Source organism: Hipposideros armiger, unplaced genomic scaffold (assembly GCF_001890085.2).
Source record: "Hipposideros armiger isolate ML-2016 unplaced genomic scaffold, ASM189008v1 scaffold_469, whole genome shotgun sequence".
In the NCBI taxonomy this organism is placed as follows: domain Eukaryota; kingdom Metazoa; phylum Chordata; class Mammalia; order Chiroptera; family Hipposideridae; genus Hipposideros; species Hipposideros armiger.
The window spans coordinates 565,395-586,731 of NW_017731819.1; the positions used below are offsets into that span (position 1 = coordinate 565,395).

The 21,337-nt window shown below is 46.8% G+C and overlaps 2 protein-coding genes across 3 annotated transcripts in view; one reads left to right on the forward strand and one right to left on the reverse strand.

Moving 5' to 3' along the window:
- IFT25 (intraflagellar transport 25) overlaps positions 1-18,363 on the forward strand; it is a 60,112-nt gene extending 41,749 nt beyond the window's left edge. The window contains exon 6 of one of the 2 annotated variants that reach the window (XR_002126659.1): positions 15,313-18,363. The gene's annotated coding sequence lies outside the window, so the exon portion shown is untranslated. Of the gene's footprint in view, positions 1-2,463; positions 4,068-15,312 lie in introns of those variants that run through there. The other variant, XR_002126658.1, reaches the window with a different exon arrangement.
- On the reverse strand, positions 3,874-21,150 carry DIO1 (iodothyronine deiodinase 1). Its single transcript, XM_019666392.1, has 4 exons — positions 20,548-21,150; positions 12,749-12,892; positions 6,909-7,108; positions 3,874-4,953 (listed from the first exon to the last, which is right to left on the reverse strand). The coding sequence occupies exons 1-4, from the start codon at positions 20,867-20,869 to the stop codon at positions 4,885-4,887; spliced, it is 735 nt and encodes a 244-aa protein (XP_019521937.1). The 5' UTR covers positions 20,870-21,150; the 3' UTR covers positions 3,874-4,884.
- Positions 21,151-21,337: the final 187 nt, after the last annotated feature.

Genomic DNA, 21,337 nt, shown 5'->3' on the forward strand with positions numbered 1-21,337 from the left:
TTCCCTTCCACCTACCTTCTAATCTTCCACCAGTACTTACCATTGGCAGATCCTAACCAGGAAGCAACTGACAAGGGCATCTGGGGTTTCAGGCTTCCAGCTCTCCGAAATCCAGAGGAGAGTATGGGAGAATGGGAATGGGTGAGAACCAAGAAACTATAACTGACACAATAATAAACCAAATTTAAGGAGAATCAGGATCAGAGGAGAAAGCTTGAGAAAAATCACGAAATGGAATAGAGAAAACAAAGATTCAAAAATAGTTATAGAGGGCTGGCCGAGTGGCTCAGTTGGTTAAGAGTTGGCTTAGGAGCACGAGCTCTGAGCAACAGGGCTGCCAGTTCAGTTCCCACATGGGCCAGTGACACTGTGCCAGAGCTGAGCTGTCGCTGGGCTGCCAACAGGTGGCAGGATGGCTCAGCTGGTGTAATAACAAGGTTGCCTGTTCGATGGTGGGCTATGCCCACCCACAACTAAGACTGAACTTGGCACCTTGAGCTGAGCTGCCGCCCGGATGGCTCAGTGGATAGAGCTGTGCGCTCTCAACAACAAGGCTGCTGGTTCGACTCCCATGTGGGATGATGGCTACACCCACCCGCAACTAAGATTGAACACAGCACCTTGAGCTTAGAGGCCACGCGCTGCCGACAGGCAGCCAGATGGCGACTGGCGCCCTCCACAACAAAGATTAAAGAATAACAGCTTGGCTGGTCCCCTTCCCCAATTCCCCAGCACTGTTTCCCTCCCCCAATTCCCCAATAAAATCTTTAAAAAAATAGTTATAGAGAAGATAATAGTTTTGGAAGAAAAAGGGATACAAGGTACCCATAATTATTGTTCCTGAGTAAAAGAATAGGACAAAATGCAACAGAAAATATATTCAAGGCAACAGAAGAAAATGTCCCTGAAATTAAAAAACTATATATATCTAAATCATATCTATATCATCTCTCTCTCTCTCTCTCTCTCTCTCTCTCTCTCTCTATATATATATATATATATATATATACACACACACACACACACACACACACACACACACACACACACACACACAGCCTTTATTTATTGGGCTATTATAACAAAAAAACACAGACTGGGTGACTTGCAGATAACAGAAATTTATTTCTCACAGTTCTGAAGGCCGGAAGTCCTAGGTCAGGGTATCAACAAGGCCAGGAGAGGGCCCTCTTCTGGGTTGCAGACTTCTATCCTCACATGGTAGAAGGGGGCATGCTAGCTCTCGGGGGCCTCTTTTATAAGATCACTAACTCTGTTCATGAGGACTCTGCCCTCATGACCTGATCACTTCCCAGAGGCCCTACTTCTTAATACTATCACATTGTGCTTTAGGATTCAGCATGTGGATTTGGGGGGGACATAAGCAATCAGACCATAGCAATAGTTCAGGAAATTTTGATGTAGAACAATGAACACTGGAATATGTCTTAGTGAAGTTCCTGAACTTGAATTATAAAGAAAGAATCTGATAGGTTTCCAGGCAGAATAAAAGCAATTCAAGTGTCAGGAGAAATAAATTAGGCTGGCCTCAGACTTCTCCTCTCATTACTACTACTAGACCACAGTAGAGCAAAATCCACAAATCTCTGAGGTAAAGAGATTGAAACACAGGAACCTGAAACCCAGCCAGGTGTCCTTCAGGGTTGAAGACTACAGACTGGCATTTTGCAAGCATGTAAAACTTCACGGAACGCAGGACTCATGTGCCCTTTTTGCACAAAACTACTTGAGACTTTCAGTGATGTAATCTATATGGCATGTAGGTATCCTGGAATGATTCCTCAATCGAACACCTAATAATGCTGGATAAAATACTTTAATACACCTTTTTAAAGTAATGGCTGAGCTTACCAGAAATGAAATACGTAGTCTGTGGCCGGGAACGAATTGAGAGCCCGACTCTAGGGAGGTGAACAAGCATTAAAGTTGGTAGGTCATTCCGGGGGCATCTGCTAATGCTTGATAGTCAGAGCTTTGGTTTCCTAGGCCTCCTGCCAGGCACACAAGGCAATGTCTTTTGTCTACCAGAATGGGGTGTAGGCTCATTGCCCTACATAAAGCCGGGTACTGCAAAGGGCATCACCCTCAGAGAACAAGTGATCTAAGGGAAAAGCCCTCCTGTCTAAAGCAGACAGACATGTGGTAATGAAGTATTTCCTTCAAAAGAGTTGATGCTCTGACTGCAAACTGTGCTTGGAGCTGGCCAGGACATATTAACAAGCTTCTTTCATGTACCAGTAGTTTACAATGTTAGCCCAGCAGAATGCGTTCATTCTTGCTACCCAAACCCAGAGAGGTCACCTTCAAAGAGAAAAGCCCTTTTCCCATCACGATTAGAATTGAGCCCAAACGCTTGCTATCCCCTGCACATTTTCTTTTTTCCATTTTTGTCAATGTAGTTTTTTCCACTTAAATGCCCTTCCCCCTTCTCGTGTTCTCCAGGTTTCCATCACAAATTATGGAAGTTCTGGGCATCCTTGAAGACCAAGCCCCAAAGGCCACCACCTCCATAAAGCTTTCTCAGATCCATCCCGCTCAGAGGGATTTCCCTCTGAATTCCCTGAGCATTCCGTCTTTACCTCAGCTCTAACCCATCATGTTCCGCCTTGAATTATCACAGTGTACATTTGGTCTCCCATGAGGTTAAGTTGCTGGACAACAGCTAGACTTTGTCCATCTTTGCATCACTCAGCACCCAGAAAAGAATCAATGCTCAATTAATGCCAGATACATTAAATGGAAGAGAATTTAATTGGAACACTTGGGGTCTGTTTTATTAATCTGAAAACTCCTCAGTTCCAGCTACTGTTGTTTGTTGAAAACTGGGAGGTTTCTGTGCATTTATAGACATGAGTTGGAGGACCATCTGAGAAGTGATTGAGAGGAGCATGGTCTTAGAAGCTCTCTCCTCTTGTGGAACTTAGGACTTAGAAAGGACAGTGCTCAGCTGTGCTTTAAAAGTCCCACCATTTTCACAGCTACTGAGTCACAGTATATGCTCACAAACTCATACCAGTATTGTTCAGTAGCTTTGGCAGGATGAAGAATTTTTATCGTGTCCCGACTTGTCCTGTCTTCTTTCCATCCCCTGCCCCCTAAAAAGGGAGCCTAAGGAGGCAGCTGTGAAACAATAATGATGATAATAGCAGCCAGCACTTCCATGGCATTTTCTCCAAGCTAGGCACTCGTGCATCCTCTTGACAGGGTAAACACTATTGGTATTCCACTTTATAGTTTAAGATGTCAAGGCAGCTTAATCAGAGTCACACCACTAGCATGGAGTGGTGCCAGGACTCTGGCCTTGAAGTTAAAGATGGGGTCTGAATCTCAGCTTCTTACTAATTCTGAGACCCTCCACAAGTTAGTTAATACTGAACCTTGATTTCTTCCTCTGTAAAATGGGGATAATCTCCTCTTTGAGATCTATGGGTATTGCAATTAAATAAGATAACCTATCTAAAAGTACCTGTGTCTGGTAGATGACTAATGATAGATGTTTTAGAGAGAGTAAAATAGCACATTAATAATATTAACATTGTAGCCACTAAGGCAAAGCCAAGGAGAACGTGTTTTCATGTCAGAAAAATGTCTCCCAAGTCCATTCTTTTATGTCATGTTGTGAAGGTACTTTGATCCCAATGTGAAAAATTCTCTAGTGGGAGTTCACAAGACAAAACCACATTTGACATGTAACACACGGAGACTGAGTGTTCTTCCCATCAGATGAGGCCCCTTCCAGCATATGGTACTTTTGCTGATCAGATTACTGCACATTGGGGTATAATAAAAGATAGAACAGGCTGACACATATTGGAAAGGAAAATGTAAAGATCACACTGAAGCCATCCCCAATAGGCTGATATATTTTAATCATTCTGTATTAGCTTGCTGCATCTTAAAATATTTTTTTCAAGTCAAGTCACAGCTGTGTGTACTTTAGGCTGTGGCCGTCATAAGCAAATATGACAAGAAGCAGAGTTAAAACAGATGAATAGCAATGGTTATCCATTAGTCTGATATAATTTAACACAAATGACCATTAGGAGACTTGCAAAAAAAATATATCAGAGAAACAGTATTTCAAATATGAGCTTTTGTAAAACTGAATGACAGTTTTGCCGGGGCCTATTGTCTAATTTGGTCAAGGTTATTTTTTTGGGAAGCCAGTCCTCCCCATCAAGTGAATCTGTTGATATGAGTAAGTAAAGATAGTGGAAAATTCCAGGGTATAGAGATCCAGATTTCTATCAAATATATTCAAAGATGGTAAAGTGAATACCTTCATCTTCTATGGTAGAATTGGCTATACATCCCCATGGAAACTCACCCCTCGCCCCCACCACCACTGACTGGTTTCAATCTTTTGGCAAGGAAAGGATTACCATCCTTCCTGTCTCCTGCCATCCCTACTCCCTTCTCTTCCAATTCCTCATCTCTCTCTAAACACCTGACATCCTCCCATCCTTGGGAGTTTAGTGTCTTAATTATCAATTCCATAAATGGCAAATTTGGTAAAATGCATTTACCTAATATAAGGGATGCCATATCTAACCACTAGGTATTACAGTGGCTGGAGAGAGCACACCTCAAAAGTATGCCCATGGAATGCGACTGCTCACACACTCTGAGACATCATGCAATGAAAGTGGTCTCCACAGCGGAGGGTGTGGAGTTGTACATTCTTGGACACTCATCTTACTTATTGCCTCATTTTCTGATTATAGCAATTGTTTGCTTGGATTGGAAATATCTGAGCTTGTGACTCCACTGGGGAGATAGGTCAAGAGGTGGAAGCCAGCTGGGGAGAGCCGAGCCTTGAGGAGCACTCCTGTTGGTCACCTGGAGCTGGAGGATCTGTCCAGATTAGCTGTGGAGCTTTTCCAGAACAGCACGAACTTCCTCTGGATGATAATCCCAAGGGCCAGGTTTACCCTGCAAAAGAAATGAATCAGCATTCCCAGATTTCTGACTTGCAGGAGACTTGGGCTAGTGTTATCTATGTGGGAGTCGTTAGGATGGTGTTGTCCATGGTCGATACAGCCATGAGGTAGGCGAGATCACCCAGGGAGAGTTAATGGGAGGACTGGGCGGAGAAGTAGCAAAACCAGAGTGGGTAAAGGGGATAGAGTTTCAAAAGGAGAAAGGGGCCTATACAAGTAAGGTTTTCTTGCCTAATCAGACCTTTGGACTGGCTATGTCTTCTTCTCCACCCCTCACATTAAGTTCTTTCCATTCCACATCAGAGCCAGCTCTGCCTCTCCAATCCCACTGCCCCAGTTCAGCCTTCTTCATCTTCATGGCAGCTGCCACACCTCCCGACTATCCCCAGCTCTCTGCTCCTCTGCTCCCACCAGTCCATTCTTCACCCCATAGCCAGTGATCTTTCTAAAGTAAGGGTCTGATCGTGCCTCTCCTCTGCTCAAAACTCTTTAAAGGCTCTCTTTTGCCCTCAGATGAAGGCCAGACTCCTTGGCCAGACCCCTGAAGCCCTAATGCCTTCAATTCTCCATTCACACCTTGCCATAACATGCCTCCATGCCTTTGCCCACCCTCTTCCCAATATTTGCAATAATTTTCACTCACCATGCTCACTAGTCTAGTTCCTTATCCTTTAAGGCCCGAGCAATTGTCACCTCCCTTGAAAAGCCTCCCCTCCCCTAGGGGTCAGAAAATTAATATTCTGAGAGCTACATCTGTCCTGAGGCCTCCACACCCTTGCGTTTACATATTGTCTATGCCATTTTTGTGCTATGCCAGCGGAACTGAATCGTTGCAACAGAGATTGTTTGGCCCACAGAGTCAAAACTATTTACTTACTGTCTGGCCCTTTACGGGAAAGGTTTTCTGCCCCCTGCTCTGGAGTCTCACAGGCCTTGGGAGACTGTAACACTCTCTTTGGGTCTTCCTTATCCCCCAGACCGTGAGCACCTTGAAGTAAGGTGCGGACCATTTTAAAATTCATTTTTGTGTTTCTAGTACTTGCACAGGGCCTAACCCAGGGTAGGGACTCCGTGCCCAGCTTGCCTCGATCGTGCCGTCTTGGAGCTGTCTCAAGGGAGGGGAAAGGAAGAACCTGAATCCTTGTGCTTTGCCCCTTGGCATCCTGGGGATTCCTCTCCAAGCCCTTGCTTATTTTACCTGCATACATAGGACTAGCTTGCCCTGTGGGCAGAGGAGCATCCACACGGCCGAGCTTCTTGTGCTCTCCAAGGCTGAGCCCTTCACCAGTGTAAAACTTAGTTTCTGCCCTCTCAGGGGAGGCCAGTAGTGCCCAAGGGGTCGGAGGCTGTGCTTACACCCCTCACCTTGGTCGAGCTAGAAGCCTTGAGAGGAACACAATCCTTTCAGAAAGGAAGCCTGGCCCCAGTTCCTGCCTTGAATTCCTGCTTCAGCACTTCCAGCTCTGAACTGCAGGGTCTGTTCTCCTCTGGCCTCCTACACCCCCTCCAGGTTCAGGCCCGCCTCAGAGATAGCTGCTTCAGACGGCTCCCGACTCATTCCATCCAGAGGATTTAGAATTGAAATCAGAGCCTCATCCACCATGACCTTGGGCAACTCAGTTCTCGTGAGCATTGTTTATAAAATAGAAACAACATTCTCCATCTCTCAGCTTTCAGCTAAACCAGGGCTAGGCCAGTCTTCTGGGTTCAGAAGGCAGCCAGGTTAGGGACTTTCCTGTGCCTTTTTTCATCCCCTGTGGCATGGGGCCAACATCTCTATTTTGCAGAAGAGGAAATTGAAGCTCCAAGAGGGGAAATGATTTGCCCGTGGTCACACGGCTGGTAAATGGCTGGGCAGCGATTTGAATCCAGGTCTGCCCGTACAAAGCCCTCTCTGTGCCCTTTGCCCTCCCTGGGTCCCTGCCCCCCAGGGAGGGGCGGCATCACCTTGTACAGGATCCTGCCCCCCTGGAGCACGTAGAGCCTCTCGGGCAGTGCCGCGTAGAGCTGGCTGCTCTGGTTCTTCATTGTGTCCACCACCACTGGGCACTGCGGGCTCCTGTCCAGCAGCAGGCGGGCTGCCTGCAGGCGGTCCTGGAGGTTCCGGTGATTCCTGATGTTCACGTTGTTCTTAAAAGCCCAGCCATCTACAAGAGAAAGGCCAGGCAGCAGACCTCACTGGCATGGCATACACTTCCTGCAGACTAAATACTCCCCACTTTTAACTGAGGATCCCAGAAAGAGGAGCCCTTGGCCATGATTTGGCCCAGTTTCCTATTATGGGCAAATGCATAAGATCACATAGGGAGTTAGTGGTTGACCCAGAGCTCAGCTCCTGATTCCCAGACCCTGGCTCTTCAATGCGAGACAGTCCAACAGATCAGTGCTTCTCAAACTCTAATGTGCAAACGAAATACTCAGGGACCTTGTTAAAGAAAGATGCTGATTCGGCCTGTTTAAAGTGGCACTGAGTCTAGCTAGCTCCCAGGATGCCAAGGCTGCTGGTGCCTGGCCACACCCAGAGAGGCAAGGGTTTAAAGCAGTAGTTCTCTAAGTGTGAGCTGCCCAGACCAGCAACGTCAGCATCACCTGTGAGCTTGTTAGTAATGCAAATTCTCAGATCCTACCTTAGACTGACCAGGAATGGGGCCCACCAGTCTGTTTTAACAGCCATCCAGATGATTCTAACACATGCCCAAGTTTGAGAACTGTTGCTCTAGAGTCTAGACAAGTTCCCTCTCCTAATTATTCTCCACCAGACCGTTCTTTCAAAAAATGCAAATCTGACCATGTCATTCTCCTGCTTAGATCTTTCAATGGCTCCCTCTTGCCCTCAGGATAAGCTCCTCAGTGTGACCTACCAGGTTCTTAGTAAGCTGGCCCATCTCGCCAGCCTTCCTCCAACTTTTTGCTCCAGCCAAGCAGGTATACTATTTGGGGTTCCTTGACCCAGTCACCCCCACACTGTCTCTCACTTCCACCCTTTCCATCATAGCTCCTGCTTCCAGCTGTGGTGCGTGTACAGCAGGACCTGCTCTTTCCTTGTTTGACTGCTGCTGCTGCTGCTGCTGCAGCTGATGTGTTAGCTGTGCTGACAGCCTCATGACAAGGCGCTCAGTGTGAATTCAGAGCCAAGTACAACTGCTAGCCTGGCAATCACCCTTATTGTCATCCCCCCCTACACCATCTTCCTGCCTCCTGATCTTACTACCTCCTAACTCATCATCCAGAAATCTCCGAGAATGATTTCTAACACAAAATTTGATCATATTTTATTTCTGCTTAAAAACCAATTAGAGGACCAACTCCTTAGCACAGCATTTAATGATTCCTGTCATCTCTCCCAACCTACATTTCCAGTCACGGCTGCCAGTCCTTTCCACATCTAGCCAAAGTGGACTCCTCCTCAAATGACACTGGCACCTCTCGGCTCTTTCTGCTTATCATCTCTTCCATATTTGAAATCCTACCTGTCTTTTTAAGGCTCAACTCTAACGGGGCTTCTCACCTTTGGTACTATTAACATTTTGGGCCAGATAATTCTTTCTTGGGGGGGGCCGTCCTGTGTGTTGTAGGATATTGAACCAAGTTGAATCTTTAGCCTCTACTTACTGGATATCAGTAGCAACCCCTCACCTCCTAAACCCCAATTTGTGACAATCAAAAATGTCTCCAGACATTGCAAAATGTCCCCTGGAGGACAAAATCACCCTCAGTTGAGAACCACTGCTCTAACACCACTTCGAGAAGCCTTCCCTGCCACGCTCAGCTGTGTGATATTCGCAAGCTCTTTATGCCTTTTTAAAGTCGCAGTTTTCCCATCTGATAAACGGGATGAATAGAACCTATACTGCTGAGGCTTAAATGAGATGACTTGTATGGAATTCCCAGTACTCTGCCTGGTTCATAGACTCTGCTCAAAAAAATATTGGTTTATTTTGCCTGACTGCTCCCAAATAACAGACTGGAAAGAACCCAGTTTTTATTCTATACCACAGCTTATTTTCTACTTTGTTCTGGAAATCCCCCCTCCAAAACAAACCCATTTAAGACTGCTTAACTTTACAGGGAAGGGGATTTTCAATTGGCCTCATTTACTAAGGTGCCCTTCTGCCTACTGCTTACAGGAGGTGACACTTATTATTAATAGCTAATGGGCCCGCAGGTTGATAAAATAACCACAAACTGCTACTGGCCATGCCCTTGTACTTGCCCCAGTTCTGGGGAGCCTGAAACCCAGATGGCCTGTGTTTATAATAATATTGGGTTGTCGTAAAAGTCAGGATGTATTTTTTCTCTGTTTTTCATTGCAAAAAATGCATCATGACTTTCCTGACAACCCAATAGTTGCCACCCAGGGTAATATAAGTTGCTTAAGTCCATCAGCAGAATTGGCTCCACTTCCACAGTGCTTCAAAGTCCTCTTCTCAGGACCCTGTCCCCAAGAAAAACTGGTATTAAAGTATTCATTACCTGCCGCAAGACATCAAAACTTTGTGGATGACAATCACACCAGCTTAGATTTGTTTAGATCGTGGTTAGGCCGCCAGTCTTGTCCACCCACTAGTTCACTGGAGCTTCACAGCAGCCTCCTCTGGGAGGCCAAGCAGAGGTTCTTGTCCCCATCCTGCAGCTGGAGGCCCAGAGAAGAGCACTGACTTGCCTCCCAGCTTCAACTGTGAGTTCCTTAGAGGCAGGAACTGTGTGTATCTTCCATCTCTATATCCCCAGGCTGAGCACAGAACTGGGCACATAGCAAGTCCTCGTTAACTGTTGCAGAATGAATGATTCTGCGAGGTCAGTGTTGTCATCCCATTGTAGTGGCGCGGAAGTGGGCGTGGAAGGTAGGTTGCCCAGGTTGTGTGGCCAGCACCGTGACGGAGCTGGGACTCACATTCAGGTCTGAAGCTCCAGAGTCTGTGCCTCCCACCACACTTCGTGCTTCCCCATCATTTACCTGGGCAGATGTGGTGTGTGGGGAGAAGGAAGCCAACTGATTTGGGCCACAGAACCCAGAACTCCTAGGATCGGTGACACTGGCTCTGTGCGCTTTCATTCTGAAGTTCAGGCCATACCCACTCCTGATGAACAGAAACAAGTACCCTGGGGAAGGAGTGGGGGGAGGAGGAAGAAATGCCCAACCTAGGAGTGGCAAAGCACAGAGGCGAGAAATCAGTCTATCCAGACAGAAAGCCTTTCCTCAATGGATGAGGTGAACAGCCCTGGGTTGTGGAAAGGGTTAAACTTGCTGGGTCTGATTCCGGGAAAATTGGGTCAGGAAACAGGTATCAGGACCAGAAACAATTTCTATGATGATCTGATCCCTCTTTTCACAGTTTGTTGCTTGCTCTTTTAGAGATTCAAGTTGGACCCTCTAGGGCAGCGGTTCTCAACCTGTGGGTCGCGACCCCTTTGGGGGTCGAACGACCCTTTCACAGGGGTCGCCTAAGACCATCGGAAAACAAAAAGATACTTACAGTACGATTCATAACAGTAGCAAAATTACAGTTATAGAGTAGCAATGAAAATAATTTTATGGTTGGGGGTCACCACAACATGAGGAACTGTATTAAGGGGTCACGGCATTAGGAAGGTTGAGAACTGCTGCTCTAGGGCCTTGCTACTCCAGGTATGGTCCCTGAACCAACAGCCTCAATATCACCTGGGGAGCTGGTTAGAAATGACAAATCTCAGGCCCCTTTGCAGCGCCCCCTTGAGCCAGAATCTGCATCTTAGTAAGCTCCCCAGGTAATTTAAGTACACATTAAAGTTTGAGAAGTGCTACCCTAGGACAGTTAAATCAGCTTTGGCTGAGCTTCAGCTGTTAGCTCTGATGACATCAAGGCATCATCTCTTCTCAACCATGGAGACTACAGACACCTATAGGCTCCCAAAGTTCTCTCTTTAACTGAGAGCTACTGCTCTCCCAAAGGGGTACTTAACAAAGAGGTACATTCTGCTTGTGTTTCCTCTCCTGTTACCTATGCCGTTTAAATGTTATGGAAAATTTCAAAAATACGTGAAAGTAGAGAGAATGCTATAATGAACCTCTGTGTACCTATTACCTGATGCTAATATTTTAAGTTGCCCCAAATTCTTAATGAGGACATAAGCTGCCAGTTAAATGAATACAGTATTACGTTGAAAGCAGTTCTCAAACCTTTGGGTGCATATAACTCAGGATGCAATGAGCCCAGGGTGGGGCCCTGGAATATTCATTTTCTTTCTTTCTTTTTTTTTTAAAGATTTTTATTGGGGAATTGGGGAGGGGAACAGTGTTGGGGAATTAGGGAAGGGGAACGTTGTGTTTTTCCAGGACCCATCAGCTCCAAGTCAAGTTGTTGTCCTTCAATCTTAGTTGTGGAGTGTGCAGCTCAGCCAAGTCCAGTCGCCGCTTTCAATCTAGTTGTGTGTGTGTGTGTGTGGGCGGGGGGCACAGCCCACCACCCCATGCGGGAGTCGAACTGGCAACCTTGTTGTTAAGAGCACGCACTCTCACCAGCTCAGCAGCAACTCAGCTCGGGCACAGCTCACTGGCCCATGTGGGAATCAAACCGGCGACCCTGTTGCTCAGAGCTTGCGCTCTAACCAACTGAGCCACCTGGTTGGCCCTGGAATATACATTTTCAACAAGCAACCCAGGTGGCTCTGACACGGGGCATCCAGGGACCACACTGGAGAAAGGCTGCTGGCCAACTTTGCTGAGTGAATTAATAGCAATCTCTACACTTACAACACGTGGATGAGCCAGCAAGGCTAATAGTGGCCTAAAACACTGTCATTCACCCAAATTTACTGAGCTCTGTCTGTGACATGGACTCTGCCAGGTACTGGGTGACAAAGACAATCTTGTGGGGAGATGGGTGAGTTAACAACGTTCTATTCGGCTACCTGAGCCTTCTTGCCTGTTTCAATCTCTGGGTTTGAGGGTTGGGCCAAATTTTGAGATTGATCCCCATGAAAACCAGGGAGATTGAAGTGTATCTGACCCTTTTGTAAAGTTCATGGGACTTAGATCAAGCTGTAGAAGTTTCAGGGAGGCACATGTCTGCCCATTGTAAGGAAGGGCTTTCTCACAAACAGCTGTCTAGTAAAGGAAAGATTTCCCATGAAGTAATGAAGATGGGTGACAACCTGTTAGGGACTGAAGAAAGGATTCCTGCCCCAGGTAAAATGCTGGTCTGGGGAAGTGGTTCTCCAGGTGTGGTCCCCAGACCTGCAACTTCATTATCACCCGGAGCTTGTTGGAAATGCAAATTATCAGGCCCCAGCCCAGACCTAACACACTCTGGGGTGGGGTTCAGCAGTCTGTTATAATAAGCCTTCCAGGTACTTCGCATACTCACTAAAGCTTGGGAACAACTGACTGAGATGAATCACAATATCCCTTTGAGCTTGGAGGGTCTTAGGATGAATTTCACAAATAGCTATATAGCAGTCATTTCATTAGTGACATTTCAGGTCTAAGATCCTTGTAATTGTGTTCATAGTAGCTCCTCTCCCTTGACTTCCCTATTTATGCATTCGGAATGTCAAATGATGTCCCAGCTAGACCCTGTCACTCCTGGTTTTCTGCTCTGTGTGCCTGGTCGAAAGCACGAACTGAAGTTATGAGTGGTGGGTAAACCCAGTGGTGGGTAAACCTAGCAGGGACTGGGAGATGGGGGGAGCCCAGTGAATAGTGGCTGTTTCCCTCTCCTCATATACCTCTCCCCACCCCACCTTGGGAGAAGGGGAGAGAGAAAAGAGAGGGCAGGAGGAGGTAGAGGCAGGCAATCTTTCTGTACCTGATGCGTGCGCTTCTTCAATGTAAATGATGAGAAAATCTGCTATGGAGCTAAAGTCTTCAATAAGTCTCTTGAACTGGTCAAGTTTGAAAAGAAATGAAGGTCAGGTACAACTTCCGAAATTCAGCACCAAAGGCCTGTTGCCTGAAACAGAAGCGAAACCACAATCAACCAATAGTCTACACACAGCATTTCTTGTGTGAGCACCATCTGCACTCCAGCATCCAATTCTATCATCTTTATTTCCTCTCTAAGGTGAATCCAGGGCACTGGGAGGGGCTGAAGCTTAGAGAGCTGTTAGCAGAGCCTGGATGCAGTTTACCCTCTAAAATGAGCCTTTTATCAGGAGGCCTCAGAAGGCCCCCTGCAGTCGCTGGGTGGGAATCAAAAGAAGGATAAGAGTCCCTGTAATTGTTTATAAGGCAGGCACACATTCATTCTCTCACAGGATGTGATTAGTATCCTGCAAGGTAGATTATTTCCTCCCCCCCCCCCCCCCCCCCCCCATTTTATAGACAAACTAAGCTTTATAAGCTTGCTCGGTGTCACACAGCAGATCAGTGGTGGAGTGGAAATTAACACTCTGGCTCCTAGACTCTCAATTCAATGCTTTTAACATTTAAAGCACCTCAGTTTCCTCATCCATAAATGGTCATAGTAATAATACTTACTTTATAGGATTGTTATGAGAATTATTAAGTTAATACAGAGAAGGGATTAAAATGGTGCCTGACCCATAGTAAGTGCTCGATAAATGTAAGCTGCTGTTATTAGCTATTATCTGTTCCCTGAGCTATGAAGTGGGGGAGGCAGTGAAGGGGACTCCACAAAGAGGATTGAAGGGTGGGAGCAGGGCCAGCTACATCATTGGCTGGGCCCAGTGCAAAATGAAAATGTAAAGCCCCTTGTTCAGCAAGTGGGGTGGGGGGGAGAGAAGTACCTTAAGTACTTTATATTAAAATGTAAAGATGTTTTCTTCTGCGATCTCTGTCATGCCCTGGGATGGTGCTTTTACATTGCTATTTAATGTTGCACTCCTCTGAACACAGGGCTATCCATAGGGTGAATGCAGACCTTCACAGCCTCCCAAGAGCCCCATAACTCAGTGTGCATGTGTATGTGTGTCTGTGGCCACTGGCTACTGGCATTCCTTTCCCTTTAGCCACCAGACCAATGTGCCAACCAGGAGCACAGAAATTGAGCCAGACATTTCTCCTTCCCACCTACCCACCACCCCAACCTACAGGATATTACGAACTCTGTGCAGGGACCTGCTAGGTACCTTGATGGGGACAGGAGGTGGGCAAGAGACTCCTCCTGCCAGGTCATCTCCAATCACTTGTCAAATTGCACCATGATGCTGTCAGCCCAGGGTGGGGATGACTGCCTCCATATCCTGCCAGGAGATGATGTGAGATGCCCACATCTGACCCTGACATTTCCCGTGCCCATGTCCAGGCTCTATCTGGGGCCAGAAGGTAGCAGCAGTCACTGGGTGGGAACAGGAAGGAGACTGAATGGGCTGGGGCATTCAGGAGTGGGAGTGGGCCTGGAAGAGCAGGTCCCAGGGGGAGCAGGGAGACTGTGGGGGGCGGGATCCTGCAGGAGCCAAGGCTCCAAGTGCCCAGGCATGTGCCATCATCCCATCAGGCTTCACTCACCAAATGCAAATGCAAAGATAAAACTATTAAAAATTTCAAGACAGCTACTGTAGAGCATTAAATGCTAAGCACAGGGCCGTTCCAAATGTGGGACCCCGTGTGATTCACTGGTCCCATGCCCATGAAGCTGATCCTGGGTGGGAGCCTTCTGTGACTCGCCCAGCCTAGATTGAGGGCAACTCTAGGCAGCTGCCAGCATTCTGAGGTTACTTATGGCCAGAGTAGACATTATTGAGCCCCTTACTGTACCGCTGTCAGAGCTCAGCACCTCTAGCTAGCACTGTGATATGGCCTGTGTAAGTAAGTGGCTATGTCCCTCATTGCCCCGTGAGGGCAAGGCCGTTTCCTTATTCATCCTCACATCCCCAACATTGAGCACACTCTCATTCCATCTATAAGCATTTATCTAGCACTGATAATGCACAAGGATCTCTGCGACACGCTGGGCATTCAGCAGAGAACAAGACCAGTAGATCTCTGCTTGCATGCAATTTGAGGTCTGTTTAATAGGGAGAGAAGCAAAAAAACCCTAAGTTAATACATAAATGAAGTAATTTCAAGTCGTGATAAGTGTTAGGAAAGAGACTATAAAGGAATGACATACTTTAGACGGGCAGGTCAAAGGATGTCCCCGAGGAGATGCCATTTAACCTGAGAAATGGAAGACTGGGAATGAGCCAGCCAGGGCAGAGGGAGGAGAAGGGCATTCCAGACAAAGAGACGCCATTACAAAGGTCCTGAGGAGGGACAGAACTCGGTGTGTTCAAGGACCTGCATGGGCACTGTGACGGGAGTCAGGCTGGGCATGGGGGGTGGGGCAATGAGAGTGGTGGTTGGAGAGGTAGTTATGGGCCAGCGCAGGCAGGCTCTCCTATCCCGTAAAGAATTTGAATTGTATTCTAGGTGCAATGGAATGTCATGGAGATACAAAGCAAGGATGGTGGATATTTGTTACAATTTTGGCTGGCGAACTCCTAACCCTCCTTCCTACTTGGAATTCACTATTTTGTGTAATAGCGATGATTGTGTAATGTCGCCCTATGGAAGACAGAGAGGCCAGGTCCATTCTCTGTCCCCAGCAGCCAGGACACAGGCAGTGACCCAGGCTGGCTGATTAGACCCTCCCACCCTCCCACCTAGATCTTTGATTTTGGAGTCATGGAGATGGCAGAATTAATCCACAGCCCTCTCAGGGATGGCGGAGTCCTACAGCAATGATGAGTTCCCATGGCAACCAAAGTGACAGCAGCATCCGGGCCTAACTGTTGATGCTAAAGGACAGTCCAGGCCCAGTGCTCCAGCTGTGGTTGATTCTGGCGATCCTGCAACACCTTTCTAATATGTCCTTTTGTATATGTATGTGTGTAACAAAACTAGAATGAGTTTATGTTGCTTGCAAGCCAGAACCCTGACTGCTACAGTAGGGCTGTATAATGAAAAATGATCGTGTTTACACAGATCACTTTGGCTACTCTATGGGGAGAAGACTGAGGGTAAGAATGGCAGTGGGGGAGATGCAGTGAAGGGACGTGGGAGAAATCCACATGAGAGGTAATGGGAGCGTGGGCTGGTGTGTGGGCAGTGGAGAAGGAAAAGCTGGAATCCACAGGACTTGCTGATTGAAGGGGAGTACAGGGCATCTTAACTTGCTTGTGGTTTATTTTTGGTTGGTTATTCCCTCACCTACTTCTGAAAAGGATTTGATGCAGTTTACACATATAATAAAATACTAAATAGATATTTTTAAAACAAATCATGCCCCTCTGGGAGGCATAGAAAAGGAAGGAAATGTAAAACAAATAAAAAGGCCTTCAGGACCCTGCATTTGTTATAACTGAGCTAATAGGACTCTGAGTGTCCTGGTGGACAAGTAAAAGGAGAAAGAATTGGTTGTATTTTCCTCATTTTTCAGTACATGAGAAGAAGCAGGCTGGTTTCCCTGGAGATACAAAGTTCTCCTGTCCTTGGCTCATAGATTTTTCTCATAGGAGGCCCTAGAGGGCACTGAGTGGGGCTCAGTCCCTGCTGGTTGATTGCACAAGTCCTCACCCATGTGACAGGGTTGCACAGGCCTTAGCAGGAGAGGCTTAAAGACGAGTTGTGGCCAAGTGGCTGGCCATTGGCCTGCAATGACCCCAGGGAGTCACCTTTTAAAGAAGACCTCAAAAGACTTAAGGTCAGGACCAGTGTTAAATATTAGCTGTCGGGAATTTGTCTTTACATGGAAAAAAAAAGATTCACACATACTGATTAGGACCTTAAAAGAGACAGAGCCATTTGTTTATTTGTAGTGTGTAGAGTGCAGTGATCAGTACTGAGGGCAAAGTTTAAACTCAGTTCCCTGCTTTCCTGGTAGCAGAGAGAGGAAAGATAGGTGCAAGGGGTGGCAGTGCTGACACCTTGCCCGTGTCCCCAGGCCATGGTGCAGAGAACACCATTTTTTCCAAGAATGTTGGGCAAGGAATGTCAAGTCCAACTCGTCTGTACAAATGGAAAAAACAGCTCTATAATAGCACTGGGTTCGACAAATGGAAAAAACAGCTCTGTAATAGCACTGGGTTCGAACCCACCATCATGACCCCCGGACCAGTAAATTAACCCCCATATCAGGCTCTCTCACAGAGAAAGCCCATTTATAATTACTACATGACATAAGTAGGCTTGGAGAGATTTTAGAAGATATTAAACAAGGGCTGAAATAAATCTGGTTTCAGATAAACGCTTAGGTACCTATAAAATAAATCATTAGACTTGCCTTCTACCACAGTACATCAGTTAATCAATGTTTGCTGTGTGTATCCGAGAACATGTGTGTATCATGTGTGCGAATGTACATGCAGAGAATAGGAGGTGGCTGAGAATTTCTCTGAGCCTCTGTTGTCTTACCCAATAACAGAAAGTGTACTAGCTGAGAGTCAGAAGGCATAAATTCTAGTTCTGACTCTCTAAGAATTTGCTGTGTGACTCTGAGCAAGTAATTGACCTCTCTCTCTAGGCCTTTGCATCTAAAAAAATGAAACAGTTGCTTTAGGTTGTCCATAAAGAATCTTCCAGACCTTTTAGACTGTGGCTCTAAAATGAGTTCAATTTTATACCCAAAGCATACAAGCAGAGCTTTTGAGTGGCCTAATGGGTTCAAAAGCAGTTCCAGGATATCATTCTCATAAGCAGCAGCCCTGATCATGTCAACTCCTTGCTTGAAAATCTCCTTAGAACTTACCCGTACCCTCAGATAAAGCCTACTCTTCAGTAAGACACATAAGGCCTCCCAAACTCTGGTCCCTGATGGTGTCTCCAGCCTCATCCTTCACCCATTCCTGTCTCCCACACCCCACTTCTGCCAAACTGACCCATGTTCCCTGTCTTGGACCTCTCCTACTCCTCCCCTATGTCCTGCTCTGCTCCTGCTCCCCCTTCCCCAGCCCCCCTAAGGCTTCACTGTCCCTAAAAACTCAGCTCACCACCCTCTTCTCCAGGAAGCCTTCCTCTGACCACCTCCCTACCCCACCCCACTTCTTCTAGAGCCCCCTGACTCCCTCTCTCACTACACCATCTCCCTCTTTGTGTTATGTGATCTTCTGGGGCAGAGACCAGGTGTGCTGATTTCTGTACCACCAGCACCTATTACTTCAGTGGACTCTAAGTCAATGTGCTGAAAACCAACTCTATTTCATAAACAGAGTTTTCTTTTGCATCTCGGGCTCCTTCTCTCTTCTTTCTTCAGTCTCAGGTGCAACAGCAGGGAACAGAAACCAACAGAACAGTCTTTAAAATGTAAATTGGTTCACTGAAAGTAAACAATTAAAAGAAGCAAGTAAATTCTGTGAATTGACCATGATGCAAGTTGGCCTTCATGGAACTGATTGCTAGATGATTGATATTCAGCCAGTTGGCCTGGTTGTCACAGTCCTTGAAACATAGTGGATGCACAATAAAAGTTATTTGTTATTCTCATTGCTCTTATTATTAGTGGTCATTTGGTGAATGTTTGTTGAATAAATAGAGATCATTTGTACACCCTGTTTTAAAATCATGAGCAAAAAACTCTTGCCTTTCTTTTTTTGCTAGAAATATTTTCCCCTTTTCTGTAACCAAGGTATGGAAATCTTACTTATTCTTCAAGGCCTAGTTCCAAAGCCACCTCTTCCAGGAAACCTTACAAGCCCTGCAGGCAAAGGTCATACCTGACAGCCTCCCCCATCTCATAGAGCTACAAGAATTTGTTTATCACCTCCATCTGTTCTGTGGAAACATAAACTCCTTGAGTGAAGCAGCAAGCTCTTACCTAACCCTGGCATCTAGCTGAGGTGCCCATGAATGGTTGTTGAGGTGCATGGAAAAAACAAGATGAAGAAGCCCTGATTCTGGGTCTGACTCAGTCACTGGCTCGGTTACCTTTCCTCTCAGTTTTCTCCATTTCCTTCTAAACTGAGAGCATTGGATTAGATCAACATTTCCCAAAGGGTGTTCTTTGGAACCAATATGATGATAGACCATTCCCCTGGTGGAGAGCGGGGAGGGGTGTGTGTGTGTGTGTGTGTGTGTGTGTGTGTGTGTGTGTATTAGGAAAATTAGTGCTGTGCTCAAGTTTGTTTGTTTGTTTTTAAGCTTCAGGTCTTCTCAGAGCCTTTTATATGTTCATGTGCACTATGAATTTCCAGGAGGAGGTTATAGTGTGCAGGGTTTCCCAAACTACTTCGACCAGGGGACTCTATGTAATAATAAAGCATATCTGTGGGATTTGGGTTCCAAAGAACACACTTTGAAAAGCCAACTGCCTCTGCTTTATGGATAACCTAAGTTACATTGCCAACTGCCTCTGGGACCTTCTGTACTCTACCTGCTGGATCTAGGCCCTGGGAATTCAGAGATGAATCAGACACAGCCCTGTCACAAGGCTTCCCCTCAGGCAGGAAGAAAACACTTGCGCTTAGGCAGCCAGAGACTAGGTAGGAAGAATCAGTGTCTGAGAAGAAGTGCAGATGGAGAACCATGAATCCAGAAGAGAGAGAGCATGTGCCCAGCTGTAGGGATCTGAGACGGCTGGCTTCACAGAGGGGGAGGCAGGAGAGCAGGACCCTGACGATAAGGGGGATTTGGACTGTTGGCGATGGAGGGGAGGAGCCAATAACTTCAGCAAAGGCAGAGAGGGAAAGAAAGGCACAAGGGACGGCCAAGGCCCAATGGTTCATCTGCAGGTAGGGAGCCTGAGAGGAAGCTTGCAGGTGAAATTGGGGAGGAAAGCTGGACTCAGCCCAGGGAGGACCCTGAGCACAAAGCACAGCCCAGGGACGACCTTGAGCATTTGTCCTGAATGCAGAGAGGGGCTGCCAAAGGTTGGTGAGCTGGGGTTGCAGATCGGTCAGGGATGTGCTTGTGGAAGGATAATCTGGCAGCCATTCACAAGTTGGGTGGGAAGAGAGGGCAAGAGGGGAGGAGGACGTCCTGGCAGGAAGAGCAGCTATGAGGACAAAAAGAGAAAACTGATTGGAGAGCTCTTTAAGAACCCAAGTAGATAGAACTGGTTTGCCTAGAAGAGAGAGAACGCGTATGAGATCTTCAACAAATATTTACTGAGCAACTACTGAGTCAGCAGCAGCCATGGGGGCATGACAGTGGGTTAGAGCAATGGTCTCCATCTGCACAGAGCTGGCAGGCTAGTGAGGGTGACAGACACTAATCAGATACCCACAAATAATTACAAACCAGGACAGGTGCAATAATGAAAAGTTTAGGATATTGAACATACAAGAGGAGGTAACCTAGTCTGGAGGAGTTGGGGTTGGCTTGTCGCAGGAAATGTCACTGAGCAACAGTCTGCAGAATGAATGGAGTTGACTAGGCAGAGAGAGGGGTGAAGTGCATCCCAGGCAGAGCGACTGCACAGTAAGAGCGGTGCTGGAGGAGCTGAAGGCCAGTGTGGCTGGTTTGTGGTTTGAGTGTCTGTGAAGGTGCTGATGCCACTCAGAAAAACAGAATCCAAGAGAAGTCCTGGTTTTGGGAAGTGGGAAGAGGACAAGAAGCCAGAAAACTGCAGCTGGAGTAGTAGAAGAAGAATTCAGGACTTTCCAACCCACCTCCCCACCGGCCTGAGCACCCCCATTCCAAGCACTTCTCAAACTGTATTAGCCTCCTGACCTCGCATGAAGTCCCAAATGTTGCAACTCCGTCCTGAGAGGCGGACCACGGGGCAATTTGGGGCCAGACCCCCTTCCTCGGTTGTGTCCTCCAGTCGCTGCCAACGGACCTTCAGGATGAACCAGAAATACTGGGTGCTGAAGAGGGTTGGCACCCAGTTGTCATAGGAAAAATTGGGGTTCTTCCGGTTCAGGGCCGTGATGTGCTGCTTGACTCTGCTGGGAAACAGTATCAGTTGTACTTTGCCCACGGCCACATGCAAGGCAACCTGCAGGAGCACCCAGAGCCTCTTCAGCCACAGCCCTGGCCAGGGCAGCCCCATCTCGGCACAGCCTGAGCTGGCTCTGTGGCCTCTGGGCAGAGAGGCCGCAGCTGGGCCACACTGGGCGGAGCTGAACAAAGGTGCAGGATGGGAGTAGCCAACCCGGGATAGGAGGAAGGTGCCGGGACCAAAGATATTTGCCTTCCTGTCAAATGGATAGAAAATTCCAAACCAGGTGTTCAAAGATCTGTTCTAAATATGATCACTTCTGATTCTTCCCCTTAACCTTTGACAGAGTCTTGGATTGGAAGATATCAATCTTAAATTCTCCCCCTGATAAATGTTTAAGAACAAATCCTTTAAAAGATCACACTTAAAGGGACTCTATGATCCTTTAGAAAGGCTATGTTGCGTGTGAGTACGTTCTAATGTTAATTATTCTTTTAATAAAGTAAATATTTCTTTTACAAATGAAAAATGTTTTTCTTACAGCTTCTAGCTGGTGGTTGAGTGTTTCTGGAGGCATAG